The sequence below is a fragment of the Lithobates pipiens genome, unplaced genomic scaffold (assembly GCF_037356315.1).
Source record: "Lithobates pipiens isolate NorthernLeopardFrog02 unplaced genomic scaffold, aLitPip1_a1.2 Scaffold_16, whole genome shotgun sequence".
Taxonomy (NCBI): Eukaryota; Metazoa; Chordata; class Amphibia; order Anura; family Ranidae; genus Lithobates; species Lithobates pipiens.
In genome coordinates this window covers 429,312,480-429,336,335 of record NW_027507748.1, presented here as the reverse complement: position 1 = coordinate 429,336,335, position 23,856 = coordinate 429,312,480, and the positions used below count along the sequence as shown (strand labels likewise).

Sequence of the window (23,856 nt, the reverse complement as noted above, 5' to 3'; positions counted from 1 at the left end):
CTTCTGATAGCAAGTAGACCTTGCACCATTTTTGTTGCCAGACTTAGGGCTCATCTCATCATAGCTCAATATTATTTTGCAAGTTGGGTCTCCAGAACTGTTTAATTATGCAAGACAGCCAGCTTATATAGAGAGGTGCCGCACCCTTATAATTGTTATAAACCAAAGAACGAATATGGATAGAATTTTAAAAAAGGCACCAAAGAATACAAACCACAATTAAAAATGTATAAAGTTTGTTGTACAGCTGTTAAAAAAATAGGATTTTTACATCATACTTACCTGTAAAATCCTTTTGAGTACATCATGGGACACAGAGTCAGGCTAAAATTCATTACCTGCTGGGATGTCCCAGAGCAATAGCCTTCAGGGGAGGGAGACACCCTGCTAAACAATAGCCATCAGAACTTATATGGCAGCCCGCAGTACAGTCTGATCTCAACTGCCTGGACAATGTCCAAAGAATGCAGTCATCTATCTCCCGCCAAATGAGGCTGAGAGGATAAAAAAAAAAAGGCAAAATAATGTCTTGATTTAAATGAAAGGCCGACATCACTTTTGGCAAAAAGGATAGAACATGATGCATGAAAGGGCCGCCAACGCCGACACCCTTCTAGCCGAGATGATAGCCATCAGGAAGGCTAGCTTGTGGTACAGCAAGTCTAATGGAATTTCATTAATAGGTTCACATGGTTGTTTCTATAACACAGACAGCACCAAGTTCAGGTCCCAAGGACACATAGGTGACCTAGTGGGGGGAAGAAAGTGAGTTGCTCTTTGCATAAAGGTTTGGATCAGTGAATGGGAGGCTAAAGGCCTTTGGAAGAATACTGATAGGGCCGAAACGTGACCTTCAATTGTACTCAAAGCCAATTTGATTTCCATAGTTGACTGTAGAAAAAGAGAATTCTCCCAATCACATATTTCTGAGGATGCCATTTTCTGGCTTCACACCAACAAATATAAAAGTCTTCCAGACCTTATGATCAATCTTCCTAGTGACAGCTTTTCTAGCATTCACTAGAATAGACACCACTGGTCCGAAGACGCCATGGTCCTTTGACACCCTGGCTTCAATAGCCATGCCGTCAAATTTAGAGACTGTAAATTGGGGTGCAATATAGGACCTTGAGACAGTAGAATGGGGCGAAATGGAAGCGTCCATGGCTGTCCTTTGTCAGTCTCTCAATCTCCAGGAAACCAGGGCCTTCTGAGCCAGGCTGGTGCCACCAGAATGACTGGAACCCCCCTCTCTCTGAATCCTGTGCAACAAATGTGGAAGGAGAGGGATCAAAGGGAAAGCATAAACCAGGGAGTACTGGCTCCATGGAACTATCAGAGCATAGCAAGAGGATCTTTAGTTCGAGACACAAACTGTTGTAGCTTGTTGAACCTAGATGCCAGTAGGTTGACCTCTGGCCATCCAACGTTGGCAAATTTCCCAGAACACCTCTGAATGTAGGGACCAATCACTGGGGCAGATCTACTGGAGGCTGAGTTAGTCTGCCTTCCAGTTCTCTACTCCCGGGATATGGACTGCCGATAGAATTGGCCAATGTCCCTCTGCCCAGGCTAGTATGTAGTTCACCTCCTTCAGAGCTGAAAGATGCCTGGTACTGTATGGGTGGTTTATATAGGCCACTGCTGTGGCATTGTCAGACTGAACCCTGATGGGGAAATCCTGAAGCTACACCGTCCATCCAAAAGGACTGTATCAAAAGATACTTATTCAGGGATCTTAGGTCCAAAATGGGCCTTGTGTACCCGTTTAGTTTCTAAACCGTAAATAGGTTTGAGTAAAACCCTGTGCCCCTTTTGGATACCGGAACCTCTACAATCACTCCTTGATGCACTAGATGATGTAGAGCGTGAAGCAATAAGTTTCTCTTTGGAGGAACACTGGATCTTAGAAGCCTCTGAGGGGGGTACCCCCATAACTCCTGCTTGTAACCACAAGATATAATTGAGGTGACCCATTCGTCCTGAATTGTTGTTTTCCAAATGTCCGCAAAGTGCAGCAGCCTTTCCGCCATCCGATGGAGTGCGGGCGTCCTCTCAAAAGGAGGGCTTGGTGCTGGGTTTAGAAGAATTTTAGACCCAAGTCCTTTTCTGGCCCTTGTCTTGCGGCTTGCCCCTGGCCCTAGCTCCCTGTTGACAGTGGAACCACCCTGACAATGAGACATTTGAGGTAGCAGTTCCTGGATTTTTAAAATGAGCGACGTTTGGTGCTTTTCTTCACAGGAAGTAGAGAACTCTTCCCTCTGGAAATCTTTTGGATATCTTTGTCCAAGTGATCTCGGAATAAATGTTCCCCATGAAATGGGAAACCAGCAAATATCTTATTACAAGGAAGCTCGGCTGACCAGTACTCAAGCATAAAAGTCTGGGCATATGCACAGACAAGATAGGCAGACGAGAAATCTGCTGTATTGAATCCTTTAATGCATCAACAGCAAAAACACAGTGCTCGAGGAATATCTGTCTTACTTTCAAGCAGATCATCCTCCTTGTTAGGCCTATCAGGCTGTCTGACTTGATCCTTTATGGACTGGCAAATACCAATTGCTGCAACAGCTGGCTGAACAGCTGGACTGGCCAAGGAAAAGGAAGCTTTTAATAACAATTCCAATTTCTTGTGAACAGGGTCTTTCAAGCCCTGTGTGTTATCTACCAGACAAGATAAGTTCTTGTTTGCTCCATTTTTTAACAAACTTTTCATCCATGGGATATAAAAGGGAAAACATTTTAGGAGGCAAAATGTCCTGTCAGGATGTTCCCAATCAGCATACACTGCCTGTTCCAACAGGGGGTGTAGTGGGAAAGTCTGTGCAACCTGAAAAGGTCTCAGATCCCAAAGAGAGGGGGCTCAATCACCTCTGCAAGAGGCAACTTAAAGGCAGAACGAACCATTTCAGTCAGAGTCAGGATCAAAAACCTCTGACTGAGGCAGACATCGAGTGGATATCTCCTTGTCCAGATTGCTCGGAAGCAGACTCATCTGCCAGGCATTCCACGAATCCTGAGCTTTAAGCTCTTCTCCATCCTCAACCTATATCTGCTCCAGACGAGGAGACTCCAGGGAGGGGGATCTGTCATGCTTCCTGGCACCCTGCGGGAGGGAGGCAATCATGCCATCAATCCTGTGCTCTAACCCGGCTAGGGCTGAGGACAGTTCATCCTTCGTGATAAAGGGTGAAGCAGCAGCGTTGACTGTAGGCACAATACCAGAAAGGCGCAGTGGCTTAGATTGCCCGGGAGACTCTGGTCTTTCAGGGGATAAAACACTAGGGATACTACTAGGTTTATTAGGAACTACTGATGATGTAGCTGTGCCCTTCCCTGTAGGGTTAGTCCCGCTCCTCTTTTTGGAAGACATTCAATGCCTGCAAACAAAGAATACTTGGGTGTAATTAAAACACCTCAGAAGGGAGACCCTTTAATAGGGCTCACCAAGCTTATATGCAACAATCCTGCTAAACACCTTTAGCCTGCCAAGCAACACCTGGTGACTCACATGACACGGGTAAGGAAAAATAAACCACTGCAAGTGTTTGTTCAGAGCCTGCTCTGTGTCCCACTGCTGCCTTCTCGAAGCACCACATGTGCAGCTTAAATAAGCTGGGTGTGCGCGCTCGCATTTGTGCTGTCCCGGCGAATGGACGTGACTGTATTCACGTGTGACGCAAATTTTTGTGTGCCCAGATAAAGGCCACGGCCAAACAAACTGCTGAGCCCAAAGGCGCTCCTGCGAATGCACATGCACCATGGCGAACAAAGGCAAAACGCCACACCGTCGTGCACTATTACAGGTAAAAAAACAGCCAGACAAGCAAAAAAATTTACACTTTTCAAACACCAACAGCTAACCCAGAACTACCCTGTATGGTCACCGCACACAGATGTCCAAGCCTTTAACTAGATTGATTGTTACAATCACTGGGACACCCCACAATAATAAAATAAAGGGGTTTCACTTACCCATTCAGGCGCAAGGCAACCTAGAAGCTAAGGGCCCAATCTTCACCCTTCACGGTGGGTTCCTGTCACTTGGACCTCCATTTTTAGGGTCCACTCCCTTGGACCTGTACGGCACCATGCAGGAAATGTCTTAGTGCTGTAGTGTCCAGCGCTCGGAGGCCACATTACTGGCAAAACCTTGCAGGATCCTGAGACATCTTTGCTCAGGTACCATTTATCTAAGCATAAAAGCCTGTGTCAAATGGATCCGATTGGTCAATCCATTGATTTATTTTTGGAACCGTTTGTGAGACTAGAGAGCTCAAACAAACCGTGCCATCCACGGAGGGGTTATATAGGGGATAACTCCCTGTCTGAAGACCTTTGGTCTACCAGTGTCCATTCACCTAATGGAGTATAACCCGGCAGGTAATGAATATTAGCCTGACTCTGTGTCCCGTGATGTATGAAAAAGAAATACTTATTGTTTTTAACGGCTGTACAATAAACTTTATACATTTTAATTGTGGTTTATATTTTTTGGTTTCTTTAGGCCGCGTACACACGGGCGGACTGTTCGCCCAACTTTGTCCGCTGAACAGTGTTTGGGCGGACAGTCCGCTCGTGTGTGGGCTTTCAGCGGACAGTTTCAGCGGACAGTTGGACGGACAAGGTTTTTCGGAATTTCCGAAAAACTGTCCGCTGAAACCTTGTTTGAGCGAACAGTCCGCCCGTGTGTAGGCTTGTTCGTCAAACAAAGTTGCGCGCATGCTCAGAAAGGATTTTCACGCCGAAAGCTATAATGCAGTGTATAGGACGTCGTATTTTTCGTCCCGTCGTACGTGCCGTTCACGTCATCGCGCACGGTTTCAGCAAACTGTTCGTCCGTCGTGTGTGGCCATGTCCGTCCATGCTAAGTTTGAGCGGACTGTTTGCCGAAACTGTTGGACGGACAAAGTTGGGCGAACAGTCCGCGCGTGTGTACGCAGCCTTACAGTTATATCCATATTGTTTTTTTGGGTCGCCATAACTGGACACAGTATTCCAACGGGGATCTAGCTAAAATTGGATATAGTGGAATCAATACCTCCTTACTCCTGCTACCAATCCCTCTAGTGACGCACCCTAGAACTGTATTTGTTTTGTTTGTTGCCTAATCAAACTGTTTGATCATTTAGCAATCATCTGAAATGAGCACCCTCAAACCTGTTTCTTCTGTAGTTCTGCCTAACACTACCCTGTTTCCCTGAAAATAAGACCTAGCGTGATCGTCAGTGATGGCTGCAATATAAGCCTTACCCCCCGAATAAGCCCTACCCTGTTTCCCCAAAAATAAGCCCTACCCTGAAAAGAAGACCTACAAGGACTTTAACTAGGGCTTATTTGGGGGGTAGGGCTTATATTGCAGCCATCACCGTCATTCACGCTAGGTTTTATTTTCGGGGAAACAGGGCATATACCAATATCGTACTCCATGAGAGGATTCTCTTTTCTCAAGTGCATTAATTAACATTTAGAAATACTGAACTGCAGTAACCACGGTTTGACGGATTTTACAGCAATGGTAAATCATGTTTCATATTACTGTCAACTCCAGGATATCAGTCATCTCCAATGCACTTCATATCCAATAAACTCACTTATAGCCCTTAGAAACACAAATTAAACAGAAGACCATCTAGTACCCAGTCTTTTAGTACACCATAAGTGACTGGTCTAGTTTCAGAATGTTCCCCATACACAAACACATGCTATCCTTTAGCGGAGTGTCACTTAAAAATTGGTCCTAAATTACAGGTTGGGACATGTTTGGATTTGGTCACCACTAATTCACAAAAGGGATATGTGGAGTAACATCGTTCTTAGGACGAGTAATTTTTTTTATAGCAATATCTCAAGAGTTACAGACTTATAAATATTCATAATGTTGAACAAACCTATTCTCCTCTTCCAAGTCGGCGAGAATCCTCTCAAGCTCCCCTCGCTCTTCACTTTCCAAGGAGATTAGAATCTGAGCAGGACTTCGGGGCTGGCTTAGAGGAGACTCCTGGTTCAAGCTTTGGCAGTAGTGCTGGATAAGCAAATGCTCATCATCTCTGCAGGAAACAAAAAAGAACATTTACTTTCACACAGTTCTCCCCAGTTAAAATCAGTTCTAATTGACCGCAGTCAAGCTTCGGGGGGAACCCTCCCCCCCCCCCCCGAATATTTAAGCCTAAAAATTTTATACAGCTGAGGTCTCATGTCCATTGTGCAATATGCCTAATTTAAGAAAGAAAAAGTTTTAGAATTGTCCATTTTAAGTTTAGTGTAAATCAGAGTAAACATTTATTTTTGGAGGGCCAGTTCCCACTGGTGTGATGTCCGACATTGGACTTGATTCGCACCTCACTGCAGTGCAAATCACATGCAATATCTGTGCGATGCGATTTCAGCCATACAGACAGTATGGCTGAATTCACTTCGCATTCGGACCAAACTTGCACAGGACCCTTTTTTGGTCCGCAGCAGAATCGTTTCTGTTCACACCCATGCGATCTGATTCCTGTTGGAATTTTCAGCTCGCACTGCGATATGCAAATCAATTTGGGGGTGTCATTAACTTTCAATTGACAATCCCAGCAGTTTGCATAGTGAAGTGTAAACTTCTGCTAGGAGACATGTGATGCGGGAAGCCGCAGTAAATTTGCAGGGTGCCTGCATCTCTGCAGTGTGAACCAAGCCCAAATCTCTTCTCAAGTCTGTATATATAAAATGGTATATTGCACACACACAAATACTTACATAATACTTAATACTTACTTTTTTGGAAATATGTATATAAATAAAACCTCATCCAGCCCAGCATAGACTATACTATCATTTGTTAAAAGTATATCCACTTGACCACCAGAAGATTTACCATCCTTCCTGACCAGGCCATTTTTTGCAATACAGCACTGCGTTGTTTTAACTGACAATAGCGCAGTCATGCAACACTGTACCCAAATAAAGTTTATGTCCTTTTTTTCTCCACATAGTGTTTACTTTTGGTGGTATTTGATCACCTCTGCGTTTTTTTTTGTGCTATAAACAAAGGACGACGAGAATTTAAAGAAAAATAAGAATAAAAAACTGTATTTACATTCAGCTCTAAAACACATCCAATTAAAAAAAATAAAAAATAAATCGAATTTCTTCATCAATTTAGGTCAATATGTATTCTGCTACATATTTTCAGTAAAAAAAAAAAAAAAAACGTGTATATTGATTGTAGATGCTATAACTTTTGCGCAAACCAAACAATGGGATTTTATTTTTACTAGTAATAGCAGTGATATTGCAGAAGACAAATCGGACACCTGACACTTTTTTATGGACCAGTGACATTTCAGTGATCAGTGCTAAAAAAATAAACACTGTCAATGTACTAATCACACTGGTAGAGAAAGGGTTAACATTGGGGCGATCAAAGGGTTAACTGTACGCTTGTGTGTTCAGTGTAGTGGGGAGGTGCTTTTACTAGTGAAAAGCGTGGAACAGTGTTTCTGCTTTACAGAAACACAGGATCCATACCTTCTGTACTGACTGAACGGCAATCTGCCTCGTTTACATAAGCAGACTGCTATTGTGTCAGTGTACCAAATGATCAGCAGATGCCGGCGGACATTAGGCCCGTGAGACCTGTTGATCAGCTCTCGCTGTGTAAAATCACAGTGTGAGTGAGCAGGCAGTGGCACGCTCTCGTGCCTGATACCTGAAGTGCAGGATAACGTATATATATGTGATCATGCGCAGTGTGGCACCCTGTAGCAGTAAATCTGTTATGGGGCGGTCATCAAATGGATAGTTGGCATCTCCCCACAGCGCCATGAAAGTACTGTCCAAAAGCAGGGGACTTCCCAGTGTTGGCTGCTTGGTAACCCAAATATGGTAAAAAAAACAAACAAAAAAACAACATGGTTCCACCTTCACTTGAGGTTGTCAACATCTCGCACATTTGTCCAACTGTGCACTCTGGATGCGTTTTTCAATTGAAATTTCCCTACAATTAGTAAAAATACCTGGTTATATGTAATTTGCTAGTATGGACTAAATGATCAAGTTATTCTCGATTGGCCTACAAATGGAAAAAATTACTTTAGGGGTGAAAACTTTGATGGTCTTCAAGGTGACAAAATGTGTGATGATAAAAAGCTACACTGCGGACACCAAAAAAAGCTCCAATCGGATTTACTCCAATACACCTGTAACTATAAGAGGCATAGAATTCCAAAGTCAGTGCTGATGGCCGCACGCTCGGACGGGGGTCTGGCATATCCTAACCTTATTAATTATCAGGTGGCTCAACTTAAAGCGATAGCCTCCTGGTTTACTCAATATTCCTACAATAAGTGGACGAAAATAGAAAAAATTTGGCCTGCCCCAGTACATCCGAACAACTTGGTATGGAGCGCAAACTCAGAGGTAGAACCTGAACGTTTGTTAGGCCCCATGTCCCTACTTAGATGATTGTGGCGCAATCTCTCACGCAAGCATAACCTGACCTCAGATAAATCACTCCTGACCTCATTTATATGTAACCCCAAGGTACCAGATAGCCTCACACACCAAATGTCCTCGCCGTGGTCAACGCAAAACCTTTTCCACTTTGGGAACCTGGTGGACCCTAGGTCCTGCAGATTGCTGTCCTTTGCCGAACTACAGACTAAACATGATCTACCATGCCAGGAGTTCTACGGGTATCTCCAGATTAGCCACTATGTCTTATCTATTGCACCTAACCTGCAATTTTCCCCTCCGACCTCCTCTGAGAGCTTGGTCCTAGCGGGCTCCGCTCAGAAGGGATTTATATCCAATATATGGAACAATGGCGGGCCATCTGGTCGCAGGCGGCGAAGAGCTCGCTCTGTACCCTATACAAAGAAAACATATACAAATTCCTGTATTTTTGGTATATGACACCGGATATGTTGCATGCCATCTACTGAGCTAGTTCGGATCGTTCCTGGAGGTGTCAAGGGGACAGGGGCACCCTCTTACACATATACTGGAACTGCCCGTTGATAGTCCCCTATTGGACTTCGGTCCAGCAATTACTGTCTCATCTAGTTGGGAGCTTAATCCCTTTCTCCTCAAAGTTTTTTATACTAGGCTGGGCCCCACTTAAAATCCCTGTACCCCATAAGAAACTGGTACACCACGTCCTGACAGCAGGTAGCTGTCTGGTGGCATTAAATTGGAAAAAGCGCTCGCCCCCCCCCTGCCAGAGGCCCTCCACGCCAGAATTAAGGACGTTGCTGGAAAAAATGATTGCCAGAATACAGGATAGATTGGAAGCTCATAATAGGGTCTGGGAGTTGTGGCATCTCCGGGAGGGCCCTCCATGACCGGGTAGGCTGAGCCAGTAAGACAATCCCCAGTCTTCTTCCCTTTCTTTCTTTCTTTCTTCTTCTAATGCCAAGAGTTTTCTAGGGATCCCTTGGATCACTAGAGTAAAGTAAGTTAACTTGCACTGTCAATAACTAATGTGATATAAGCATAATGTACAGATAGTTATGTGACGCTTTTACATTTTTGTATCGATATGCATCTATTTTTGTCATGGACTGTGCGGAAACACAAAAATATTAAATAAAAAAAATAATAAAGTTTGTTTACTGTTAAAAAAAAATAAAAAATCTAAAATCGACATATATTAGTTTGTGAAAGTTATAGCGTCTACAAATTATGTAATGGACTGCCTATCATTTCTTGAGGCGCTAAAATGCCAGAATAGACAAATACCCTTGAATTACCCCTTGTTGGAAAGTAGGCAGTCCAGGTTATTTTCTTGGAGGCATGAGTTTTTCCATTTTTTTGTTTTGCACAATTTGGAAAATTAAGAATTTTCTTTTCACAAAGTTGTCATTTTAGAAAGTTATTTCTCACACACAGCATAGGCATACTTAGTTACACCCCAAACATTCTGCTACTCATCTAAGGATAGTTCTAACACATATGTAAGACTTTTTTTTTTACAGCCCAACTACATAGAGGCTCAAAATCCAAGGGGTACTTTCAAGCTTTATAGGTGCATAAACAACGTATCTAACTTCCTAGACTGCCTATCACATTTTAGAGGCCCTGGAGCACCAGGACAATGAAAACACCTACAAAATGACTTCATATTGTATAGGGATACCACGTGTGCAACTTTTTACAAATGTTTGAAATATGTACTGGCCATTGTAACTTGAGTATTACAAAAGTCAACCAACACTGCATGGAAAACAATGTACTCTAAGGGTTGCATTTGTATGAGTGGTCAGGGAATACAGCTTAGTGTAGTGTCATCCATAGCAATACCTATACGCATATCCTACTAGTAAGTGGCAGCAAACACATACTTACAATTACACCCAAACATATTCTACTCCTGGAGTATGGCAATAACCATTTGTAAGACTTTCACAGCCTAGCCACATGGAGGCACAAAATCCAAAGAGCACCATCAGGCTATCTTGGGGCATAAACTGGTGTGACGGTGATCGGAGAAACCGACTGGTGACATGATGTAAAAATAGAAAATATATCATTTAAGCATACAACCCCAATTCCGAAAAAGTTGGGGGGGGGGGCAGTGTAAAATCTACATAAAAACAGAATGCAATGAATTGCTCATAAACCCATATTTTATTCACAATAGAAAAAATAAATCTCAAATGTTTAAACTGCCAAAATGTACCTTTTTAAGAAACAAAGAAGGTAACTTTGAAATTGATGGCAGCAACGTCTCCAAAAAGTTGGGACAGTGCTACAAAAGCTGGCAAAGTGGTACTTACAAGGAAGTGTTAAACATTTTGCAACTAATTAGGCCAATTGGCAAAAGGTCAGGGGTATAAAAAGAGCATCTTAGAAAGTCTGTGTCTCAGAAGTAAAGATAGGCAAAGGTTCACCACAGTTTCACAACAATGTTCAAGATAAAATTGCAAAGACTTTAAATATCATCTACAGTACATAATATCAAAAGATTCAGAAAATCTGAAGATATCTCTGTGCACATGGGACAAGGCTGAAATGCAATATTGGATGCCCGTGATCTTTGGGCTTTCAGATGGCACAAGATTAAAAACAGCATTTATTCTGTGATGGACACTACATGGGCTCAGGCTTAGAACAGAGTCACGCATATTATTAACACATATCTAGCCATAAACCTTTCATCATGTGCATCAATTTGTCCAATGTTATAAGTCCTCCTTATTGGAAAAGAGGTTTACAAAAACATAAATAGCGTAAAAATCCAGTATAGCACAGTCCTGTATGAAAGGAAAAGGGGGATGCAAAACCAGGGTAAAAATAAGTGTATCATAATTTTAGACTTTTAGTCCATATACAGACTCTTAGACACACTCTAATCTCTGAGTCCCTTGTATTGTTGACACCATATGTGATCACCTCCGGAAGTAAGGAATGGCTGCTTACTAGATGCACTGGACCTATAAAAATGTAAGTGACGCTTGTGGCTGATTATACTGCCAGGGCCTTTAGACTGTGATCTGGTTGGCAATCAGTGGTCCTGCAGACAGTCTCTGTAACGTAAATCCAATGTATTTATTGCTTAAAAAAAAAAAAATCTATACATGGAGGAAGAGATAAAAGCACCAACCGGTAAAAAATATAAATGAGCACCCGCACTTCCGGGACTCGTAAGTCGTGATGACCTCAGCACATTGCCTGCCCTACTAGTTCAGTCAAAGATTGACATTGTCCTGGGGTACGGTGACATACTGCGCCATCACCTTTTATACATAAAAACAAACCAAGCCTTGTTCTGATATCCGAGAACACGGTTAAAAAACCAAGCCTCGGTTTCACTACCCAAAGTTTAATTATATATCAAGCCTCCTTTTGAGATCAAGCTGGACACTGTTGATATTCTTGAATTCAGTTAGTTTATTATCTTTAAAATGTTGGACATGTAAAAAAGCAAAGGTTACACAATTGCCTTACCAGTAGCTTTATCGCTCCCCAAATTAGTCCCCTAACAAAATTCACACACTAAAAAATGGTCATAGGCAGAAAGGCTATCTAGGGATACTCTGTAGTTGCCCTCTATAGGCCTACACATTACACAAAAAAAAAAACACACAATTGAAGAGAGATTCATACACTTATAACTGGAGGTTAGCGGAATGTCCAACAGGAGACCCACTATTATTGCCCTCTATAGGAGGCCTTGCACCAAATTGCACATGAAAATCGACCCGATTGTTGCAATGATGTTATGAAAAATTGAATGTAAAATTAAAAAGAAAAAAAGAAAATATCGAAAACAAAGTTAAATGAAACCTAACCCACATCAATATTTTGATTCAACGTAATAACTATTTGAAGCTGGGTAAACATCCTCCTGGGGTCCAGATATTATCTCTATAAAGTGTACATAATAATAGATACAGTATGTGTATTTCTACAGCACAGCAAACTGACTATGAAACAGATTACATTTTCAGATATTCTAGAAAATATTCTAAAAATGAAATAAATCATAACCCCCTATTTCAGGATTATGAGTGGTCTACAAAGGCATCGACATCTACATCCACGTTAAGGTCCAAAGGGGAAAAACACCCCACCTTAAAAATCCATTTAATCTCCAATTGTGAGATCCCCCTTACTAGTGAGCCACAGTGGAATATATCGATGCCAAAGAATATGGTGTTTTTAGGGTCTTTATTGTGTGCCAAAGCATAATTAAAAAAAAAAAAAAATGCTTTGGAAAGCCCTTCTTAATGTTAATATTTAATCTCACCTGCAATGCCCACTTAGTTCTGCCCACATATTGCAGTCCACAGGGACATTGTAGCAAATAGACCACCCCGTAGTAGAACAGGCAATGAAAGGTTTTATTTTAAAGGTACTTGAAGAGCTAGTGGCTTTAAATTCCCTAACGTTTCTATGCAGACAGCCATTGAGAGCACACACTTGGCATTTTCTACATTGATAAAATCCAAAGAGGTTCTGGAAAAAAGGAATTGGTTTAGATGGATTCAAAATACTAGGGACAATTTTATCTATGAGTGAAGGAACCACTCTAAAGACTACCTGCAGTCTTGAGAGTAAGAAGAATCAAATAACTTTATCATTACACACAAACGTGCCAATGTTTCTGGATGCTTTTTTATTCTCCAGTGTTATGTCGAATAACTGGTAATAAAAAAGTTAAGGAAGGTCCTTTAGATCCCTCTACATCCTTCCCAGCTGTTTGAGTCCTTAAAGCGGGATTCCACCCTAAAGTGGAACCTCCGCTGATCGGATCCCTCCCCCCCTCCGGTGTCACAATTGACACCTTTCAGGGGGGAGGGGGTGGAGATACCTGTCAAAGACAGGTATTTACACCCACTTCCGGGCATAGACTCCCGTGGGAGTCTACGCTATTTCCTGCCCTGCCGCGCTGTCTGCTGGGATACACACGGGTCCCAGTGACAGCGCAGAGATTTCCTATTGGGCTGCGCGACTCGGGCATGCGCAGTAGGGAACCGGGAAGTGAAGCCGATTCGCTTCACTTCCTGATTCCCTCACCTAGAATGGTGGCGGCAGCAGCCGAGAGCCGAGCGATCGATCGGCCTCGGCATCGCTGGAACCCGGGACAGGTGAGTGTCCATTTATTAAAAGTCAGCAGCTGTAGTATTTATAGCTGCTGGCTTTTAATATTTTTTTTTTTGGTGGAATCCCTCTTTAATAATTAGCTCCTATCAGTCTATTGGACCTGGTTGACAATTTTTTTGATGGAATTAACTTCATATCCTTTATCAACTAATCTTTGTGAGTACCCTCGACTTTTCTTTAAATTTCTCTTAGTGCAGTTCTGTCTCAACCTTGTATATTGTCCCGTGGGCACAGCCTTCAGCCACGTTTTAGGATAGCAGCTGTCCGAGGGAATGTAGGCATTCCTATCAGGTTTGAAAAAAAAGTTGGTGATCAACCCATCTGGCTCCATTCTTATGTCCAAGAAGTGCACCTCCTCTCTGCTGACTTCAAAATTCAATACAATGCCTCTATCATTAAGGGGTTCCATGAAGTCCCTAAGGCTGTCTCCATCTCCGTCCCATAGGAGGAGGATGTTGTCTATATATCTTGCCCACAGGACCAATTTGGATCTCTGATGGGCATAGATGACATCCTCCTCCCACTAGGCCATAAAAATATTGGCCAGACTAGGGGCATATTTAGCCCCCATGGAGACACCCCTATCCTGGTGGCAAAACTGAATTACTCACCAAAAAATTATGGGATGCCGCAAAGCCAAACAATCCCATTATGAATTATATCTGCTTTCTGGACAGACCCGAGTCCCTGTCCAAGTAATATTCTACTGCCGATAGGCCTATTGCACGAGGTATAACTGTATACAATGAGGTCACATCGGCTGACAAGCCACATTCCTGTCCTTGTGTGGCAATTGGACAGGATATTAATATTGTGTGTCCTTAATTTATGATGGCATTTTTTGAACCAAGGGTTGCAGATAGTCAATATACTTGCCCACCCAGAATGTTACAGAATCAATTCCACTATCGGATGTCCCAGAGGGCAAGTCAGACTTTTGCGAACCTTGGGCAGGCAATATATTACAGGTGTGCATTCTCTAATTGGATCTTTCCTTAATGTATACTTCTCCCTATCTGCCAATATACATTCCATTTCTATGACATAATCCCTTTTATCCAGTATTACAATCCTCCCCCCCTTATTATTTATTAGTGCTGAGCTTATCAAGTCCCTGCTCTAAATCCCTTTGCATCTTTACATTTTGTATTTCAATTGCAACAAGATCTCTGAGAACCAAGTCTCGGAATACCTTAAGGGTTGGGGCCAGCCCTCCTGGGGGGTTGAACAAGGAGGCATTTGACAAATTTGAATGTTGTATATCTCCTGAAATTACCCTGTTCTCTTTAATAGGGTTAGAAAGATGATGGCTCTTAATATTCACTCTACGGACATATTTGTGAAGGTCCAGGGTTTGTTTCCTTAGATTATAAATTCCATCCCCTTTTACGTTTGTTTCTTTTTTTGGCTGTACTCTCCTCCCCACTCTAGTGCCTCTCTTTGCTCTATAGGTCTTTTGACCACTTAATTGGATTGGGGAAAACCCCAGCCATTCTGTTCTATACTCATTTGGATGCAGTGAGTCACAATTCCCACTGGGATTCTGCATGCAGTTTTCCCTCTGCATGCTAGGGCCTGTTCCCCGATAACCCCAATCACTATCAGCACGAGTGTTGCCACCATTATATCAATTTCTGGGTCCATACAGATTCCCAGTTGCCTCCTCACCCTGAAGGGGGAAGAATATTTTGTATTGGGAGTCTTGAGGTCTGGTATACTGGGATTGTGTGGACAGATATCCATGTTTACCTTTGCAATTATGGTTTACTCCTCCTCGTCTCCTAAGAGAGTATGGAAATTTGCCTTGATAATAATTAGTCCTAGGTTAATTATATTTTTTCCAGAACCTCTTTGGATTTTATCAATGTAGGAAATGCCAAGTTTGCGCCATCAATGGCTGTCGGGATTGAAATGTTCGGTAATTCACAGCCACTAGCTCTTCAGGTACCTTTAAAATAAAACCTCTCATTACCGGTTCTACTACAGGGGTGGTCTATTTTCTACAATGTGCCTGTGGACTTCAATATGTGGGGAGGACTATGTTTCGTAGTGAGTTTGCTTTGATATACAAATACGCATACTGTAAATATTATGTACACTTTTGAGATAATATCTGGAACCCAGGAGGATATTTACCCAGCTTCAAATAATAGGCATTACATCAAATCAAAATATTGATGTGGATTAGGTTGAATTAAAAAATTCTTTAGATATTTCTTATATTTTCTCTTTAATTTTACATGAAATTTTTAATTTTTTTGGTGCAATTTGGTGCAGGGCATCCTATAGAGGGCAGTAGTAGAGTCGCCTGTTAGACATTCCGCTAACTTCTGTTTTTAAGTGTACAAATCTCTCTTCAATTGTGTGTTTTTTGTGCAATGTGTAGGGCTGCCTATAGAGGCCAACTGCAGAGTAACCCTAGATAGACTTTCTGCCTATGTCCATTTTTTAGTTTATGAATTTTTTAAGGGACCAATTTTGGGAGTGATATAGCTATTGGTAAGGCATTGTGTAACCTTTGCTTTCTTAAAATGTCCAACATGTAAAGCAATTGTGTAATCTTTGTTTTCTTACATGTCCAGCATTTTAAAGATAATGAACTAACTGAATGCAAGTATATCAACGGTGTCCAGCTTGATCTCAAAAAGGAGGCTTAATATATAATTAAACCTTGGGTAGTGAAACTGAGGCTTGTTTGTGAACTGTCCTCTCGGATATCAAAACAAGGCTTGGTTTGTTTTTATGTATAAAAGTCGATGATGCAGTACGTCGCCCGTGCCCCAGGACGATGTCAATTTTTGACGAAACTAGTAGGACAGATGACTTGCTGACGTCATCTCACCTTACGGGTCCCGGAAGTGCGGGTGCTCATTTATATTTTTTACTGTCTGACCATAAAAAATGCTCCAAATAGTGTAAACCCAACATTTTTATTGCTAAAAAAATGATCTCCCATACATGGAGGAACAGATAAAAGCTTATCTGTTCCTCCATGTATGGAAGATATTTTTTTAAGCAATAAAAATGTTGTATTTACACAATTCGGAGCATTTTCTATTTTTTCTGAGTGGGACACCTCTGGACAGCTGGTAGAGAGAGAGAGAGAGAGAGAGAGAGAGAGAGAGAGAGAGAGAGACTGTATGCAGGACCACTGATCACAAACCAGATCACAGTTCAAAGGCCCTGGCAGGGTAATCAGTCACAAGCGTCATCGACCTTTTATAGGTCCATTGCATCTGGTAAGCAGGGATTCCTTACTTCCGGCGGTGGTCACATATAGTGTCAACAATACAAGGGACTCAAAGAGATTAGAGTGTGTCTTAGAGTCTGTATATGGACTAAAGCCTAAAATCGTGATATTCTTGTTTTTACCCTGCTTTTGCACCGCCTTTTTTCCTCTCATACATGAGTGTGCTATACCGGATTTTTACGCTATATTTCTTTTACAATAAGGAGGACTTGTAACATTGGACAAATTGATGCACATGCTAAGAGGTTATGGCTTGATATTTGTGTTAATGATATGCCCAACTCTGTTCTAAACTTATGTTGTTTTTGTGATATCACCCATTAGAGTTGTTTTACCTGCGATCTTATTTTAATTGTTTGGAAGCGCAGTTTTTGATGGCACATGGGCTCAGGAATACTTCCAAAATCACTGTCTGTGGACAGTTTGTCGTGCCATCCAAAAACGCAAGTTAAGATTTTTAGTCTTCCAGACTAAAGAGGACAGGGACTTTGTCTAGTTATCAGTGCTCAGTTCAAAAGCCTACATCTCTGATGGTATGAGTGTGCATTAGTGTGTATAGAATGGGCAGCTAACATATCTGAAACGGCACCATCAAGGCTGAAAGATATTTCAAGGTTTTAGAGCAGCATATTCTCCCATCTAGACTACATCTTTTTCAGGGAATACTTTGCACATTCCAGCAGGACAATGCTAAACCACATACTGTATCTATGACAACAGCATTGCTTCATAATAGAAGAGTTTTGTGCTTAACTGGCCTGCCGTCCATACCTTAAACCAATGGAAAATATTTGGTGCAGCTTTTGGCGTGTCAACCATAGTGACACTTTATTGCTTTGTGGAGGTGATCAGCATTTTTTTTTACATTGCGACTGCTTATCACACTAATAATCATTGTAATAGGTAATCAATATGACTATTCAAAAGGTTTCATTTATGCAACCTAGTTTACTGTTGTAAATAGTCATAGCTATCACATGGTACAGGGTTGCTGTGATCAAGGGTGTATCTACCACAAAGCAAACAATGCTTGGCCAGCATTTTTCAGGGGGGCCGTGCTGCCCCCCAGGCAGAAGGGACACACGTGGCTATGAGCGGTCTTCAGAGCAAGGCAGCTCAGCAGTTCTCTTGTAGTTTTCCTGCAGCTCCACTAGCTCCCTTGGGCGGGACAACTGGACTCGCAACTAAGCTCCATCGCTGTCTACACGCCACTTACTCCCTGCAACCGTCTGGCTTACTTTTCAGCCGTTTTAAAAAGGGAGCGGTGGGGTTTTTGGGGCTTGTGTCCTTGGAGCGGCTCATGCCAAGCTGCCCTCGGTGGTTGAGCTGGTTGCAGTGTGGTTTCTTTTCAGCTGTGCAAATCCTTAGCAGTCCCAATCCTCCTCTTTCCTTTCCTTTTCCTGGCCAGGAGTAATTTTTACAGATCAACACCATCCACTTGTGACCCTCTCTCTAGATGGATACAGCTAAGCTTGCATGTAAGTAGATATTGTGGTTTTAATAAAGCAATGGTTTACTATTAATTTGAGTTCCTTTGTTCTCCTGTCAGTAAGCACTTTTTAATTTCTTGTGCTAGTTTTTACACATAACAGGCTCCACCAGTGATTTTTCAGCTGCCTCCACTCTTTATTATACAATACATGGTGTAGTATGGAGAGACAGGGAAGCTCCCCTCTTTCTCACCCCCCTCTCTATCTCCCCCCAACCCCTCTCTCTACCCTCACCTGAGGTGGAGCTTGAATAGGAAGGGGTGAAGTTTACAGATGAAGGGGTGGGTCTTAAAGGAAAGGTTGGGGCAAATTTAGATGGGGCACCCGATTTTAGTCTTGCCTAGGGCAGCACAAAACCAAAATACACCACTGGCTGTGATTGGCCCTGGCCCCATGTGATTACTATAACAAAATAGATCACACAGTAGTAAACAATAACGACCTTGTTTACTGTTGTAACTGTGATCACTGTGATTGGTCACAGTGATCACATGGCATCAGGGCTGCTCAGAGTGACCCAGTACAATGACTGGCTGTGTCTGGTAGACACAGCAGTCACAGATCCTGATGCTGCATGCTCTAGAGTGGGCGCATGAGCAGCGATATGGGAGGAGATACAGGTACGTCCATGGGCGCTGCTTCTGTCTGGCTGTATATATAAAGTGGCCATATGGAAGACAGTTAAAGTTATCTGAGCTAACAAAATCCAAAACACACGATATGGATCTTGTGCTTTATATTAGGATTCAGGGAACCATGCATAGACCTCACATAATGAAACCAGTTGAGGAAAACTCATTATGCATGATAAAGTAATTAAATACATATTTACAGTTGCATTAATTTGGAAATAATTTTGTGCACACCAGACTTCCTGCCCTAACCTATTTAATATTTCTGAAAATGACATGTTAACAGGATTTAGCAGAATACCCAGTGTCAATAGAATGTGTTGTGTGGGGGAACATAGTATGTGTGGGAACAACATGCAAACATGTGTAATGTGCGTGAGCAAAACAAACAAATGTGCAGTCTATAGGAACAAAGACATAATTGAATAATAAAAATATATTTTTAGCTTAAAATCATCCTTTAAAAGTTCTTTACTCCAAATGTAATAACTGTAAAAATAAATAGTCCCAAAAGCAATAAAGTATTAACATGCATGATGAAAGAACATCTTCATTCAATGCTGAAGCCTCTAATAAAAAGGAAACATTCTGTTCTCTGTACCATGTTACATGGGTAAACACATCCAGTTAACAGTAGTTTGCTTTTAATTGTATAATAATAAAGCAACAATCGTTATTTAGACACAGCAACCATTTATCTTCCTCAGGCAAAATTATTGTATTTGCATTAGCTTCAATCTATAGTGAGATGGAGCAATATGTCAATTGCTATTAGTCTTTTATCACCTTCCAAATCTGTCCTGTGAACAGGCAGGCACAGGAAATTAATCTAAACCACCAAGGCACGAGAATACTAAAAGGGTACTTAAAAGAAGCAGCAAACATTAAAAGATAGCATTCATAATGAAATATGAACAAGATGAACGATTACTACAGATGCATTTTTAAGTGATGTTATTACTTCTTTTGATGTGTCGCCCACTACTAGAAACACTTGTCAGATCAGCCTACCAAAGAGACACTTGACCAGATCTGCCTTATAATTGGGACAGTTTTCTCCTCCAATGTCAAGTACAAGATGAAACCTTCACTAGATGTTAACAGCTAATTACTAGTATGTGGCAAAAATAAAAAGGATAAGGGTATATGTATATCATATTGCGGTTTTACTTTATTGCACTTGTGAAGATTTGACTGCATCAGTTTAGGCATACTAAAGCTTCAGTACAAAGGCAAGTGCGCTAGTGCAGTACATGCTACTGTATTTAGCTTGCACAAAATGCCACATTATTTGAGTACATCAAACCCAAGTTTAAAAAGGCACGTGTCATGATAGATACAGTGCCTTGCGAAAGTATTCGGCCCCCTTGAACTTTTCAACCTTTTTCCACATTTCAGGCTTCAAACAAAGATATAAACATTTTTATTTTTTGTGAAGAATCACCAACAAGTGGGACACAATTGTGAAGTGGAACAAAATCTATCAGATTTTTGAAACTTTTTTAACTAATAAAAAAATGAAAAGTGGGGCGTGCAAAATTATTCGGCGCCCTTGCGTTAATACTTTGTAGAGCCACCTTTTGCTGCGATTACAGCTGCAAGTCGCTTGGGGTATGTCTCTAACAGTTTTGCACATCAAGAGACTGAAATTCTTGCCCATTCTTCCTTGCAAAACAGCTCCAGCTCAGTGAGGTTGGATGGAGAGCGTTTGTGAACAGCAGTTTTCAGCTCTTTCCACAGATTCTCGATTGGATTCAGGTCTGGACTTTGACTTGGCCATTCTAACACCAGGATACGTTTATTTGTGAACCATTCCTTTGTAGATTTTGCTGTATGTTTGGGATCATTGTCTTGTTGGAAGATAAATCTCCGTCCCATTTTTAAGTCTTTTGCAGACTCCAACAGGTTTTCATCCAGAATGGTCCTGTATTTGGCTGCATCCATCTTCCCCTCAATTTTAACCATCTTCCCTGTCCCTGCTGAAGAAAAGCAGGCCCAAACCATGATGCTGCCACCACCATGTTTGACAGTGGGGATGGTGTGTTGAGGGTGATGAGCCGTGTTGCTTTTACGCCAAACATATCGTTTTGCATTGTGGGTAAAAAGTTCGATTTTGGTTTCATCTGACCAGAGCACCTTCTTCCACATGTTTGGTGTGGCTCCCAGGTGGCTTGTGGCAAACTTTAGACGAGACTTTTTATGGATATCTTTGAGAAATGGCTTTCTTCTTGCCACTCTTCCATAAAGGCCAGATTTGTGCAGTATATGACTGATTGTTGTCCTATGGACAGACTCTCCCACCTCAGCTGTAGTTCTCTGCAGTTCAGAGTGATCATGGGCCTCTTGGCTGCATCTCTGATCAGTCTTCTTGTCTGAGCTGAAAGTTTAGAGGGACGGCCAGGTCTTGGTAGATTTGTAGTGGTCTGATACTCCTTCCATTTCAAAATGATCGCTTGCACAGTGCTCCTTGGGATGTTTAAAGCTTGGGAAATCTTTTTGTATCCAAATCCGGCTTTAAACTTCTCCACAACAGTATTACGGACCTGCCTGGTGTGTTCCTTGGTCTTCATGATGCTCTCTGCGCTTTCAACAGAACCCTGAGACTATCACAGAGCAGGTGCATTTATACAGAGACTTGATTACACACAGGTGGATTCTATTTATCACCATCAGTCATTTAGGACAACATTGGATCATTCAGAGATCCTCGCTGAACTTCTGGAGTGACTTTGCTGCACTGAAAGTAAAGGGGCCGAATAATTTTGCACACACCACTTTTCAGTTTTTTATTTGCTAAAAAAGTTTAAAATATCCAATAGATTTCGTTCCACTTCACAATTGTGTCCCACTTGTTGGTGATTCTTCACAAAAAAGTTTAATTTGATATCTTTAGGTTTGAAGCCTGAAATGTGGCAAAAGGTTGAAAAGTTCAAGGGGGCCGAATACTTTCGCAAGGCACTGTATATGGAAGCTACCGCTGCCGACTTGTGTTAAAAAGTTCAAGTTTTTTGAAAACTGTCTTTTTATTTAAAAAGTTGTCAGAAAATAAGAAAAACCCCCAACATATTGCAGTAAGAAATGAAATTTTCATTCAATGCTTCTCAAAGAAAGAAAGCATATCCCCTGGTGTCTTATGTGGCTCAGCTCAAAAATGATAAATCATTAGGCAGGACAATCAAATATCATCATATGATGATCTTATAGTGACACAAGGAAAATGTCTTATGAATACATAGAGTGAGTAAAGAATCTATTCAATGGACATTAAGTGGAAATATAAGTGGAAGAGAAAGTGTGAGCGAAAAGGAAATGATAGAGGAAGATGTCCAATATACTGTACTCTGACTGAATAGAAATCCCAGGCCCACATCCACCCCAGGGACAGAAAAAAGAAAAAAAAAAAAAGTACATATAGCGATAGCTGAGGATAGTCAGGTAGGGTATTCTATGGTATGCCACAACTCCCAAACCCCATTATGTCTATCCAGGGAGTTATTCAAGGCAGCCTTTAGATATTTCATCCTGTGAACATCCCAGATCCTAGCATGACGCTCCATCAGAGAGGGAGGTTCACGCTGTTTCCATTTAAGTGCCATTAAACATCATGCTGCCGTAAGGATGTAGGATAATAGCTGCTTGGATGTTTTAGAGTAATTAGAAGGGGGTAAACCAAAGAGAAAAGTTTTAGGAGTGAATGGGATCCAGGAGCCAAAGACTTAATGGTACCTGCTTGCCACTAAGGTTCAATAAGTGGGTATGAGCAGTAAATATGTCGGAATGTTCCATAACTATTCTCTCAGCTTCTGTCATCTGTGGTGGGATATACACAGGGTCAGTCCAAGACATTTGTGCTGCCTGGGCCCAAGAAAAAAAAAAAAAAACACACCCACCAAAAGGCCCCACATTTATTATTTCATATCATGATAACTAAAATTAAATTGATCAGAAAATCAGATTAACCACTTCCCGACTGCCGCACGCAGATATACGTTGGCAAAATGGCATGGGTGGCAAAAGGGCGTACCAGTACATCCCTTCGTAATCCCAGGATAGTGGGGAGGCATGCCCCACAGACTCGATTTCCGCCAGTGGCCTGCAATCGCGGCAAGGAGGGGCAGAAAGGCATTTCCCTGTTCTGTCTAGTGACATGACAGGGATCTTTTAACCCATTCCCTGCCAGGGACATTTATATAGTAATTGGTGGTTATTTTTAGCACTGATCGCTGTATAAATGTCAGGGTCCCAAAATAGCATCATAAGTATTGATCTGTCCACCACAAGGTAGCTTTCCTGATAAAAAGATCACCGCCATTACAAAGAAAAAAAAAAGAAAAAATTTATAATAAAAACTGCAATAATTCTATCCCCTATTTTGTAGACCCTATAACTTTTGCGCAAACCAATTAATATACACCAAATAAGAATACATATTGGCTTAAACTGAACAAGAAATTCATTTTTTAATAATTTTTTTGGGATATTATAGCAAAAAGTAAAAATGATTGCTTTTCTTTTTCAAAAGTGTCAGTCTTTTTTGTTTATAGTGTTTATATATTATATTTGTTTATATATAAAATAAAACCCGCAGAGGTGATAAAATACCACCAAAAGAAAGCTCTGTTTGTGGGGAAAAAAGGGACGTAAATTTTGTTGGGGCACAGCGTCGCACGACCACGCAATTATCAGTTAAAACAAGTGGTTCAAAACGCCAAAAATCTATTCCCTATTTTGTAGACCCTATTAGTTTTACACAAATCAATCAATATACACTTTTTTTAACCAAAAATATGCAGCTGAATACATATTGACCTAAACTGAGGAAGACTTTTTTTTATAGACATTATCTATAGGAGGGATTTCCACCATCCTGCCAAGTTTAATTTTATAGAGTATG

General features: G+C 41.5%; 1 protein-coding gene across 8 annotated transcripts in view; it reads right to left on the bottom strand.

Moving 5' to 3' along the window:
• DMD (dystrophin) overlaps positions 1 to 23,856 on the bottom strand; it is a 3,436,004-nt gene that overhangs the window by 68,745 nt on the left and 3,343,403 nt on the right. For all 8 annotated transcript variants that reach the window (XM_077482558.1, XM_077482560.1, XM_077482557.1 and 5 more), the window contains one exon: positions 5,895 to 6,053. In XM_077482558.1, the coding sequence (XP_077338684.1) occupies positions 5,895 to 6,053 (159 nt within the window). The remainder of the gene's footprint in view (positions 1 to 5,894; positions 6,054 to 23,856) is intronic.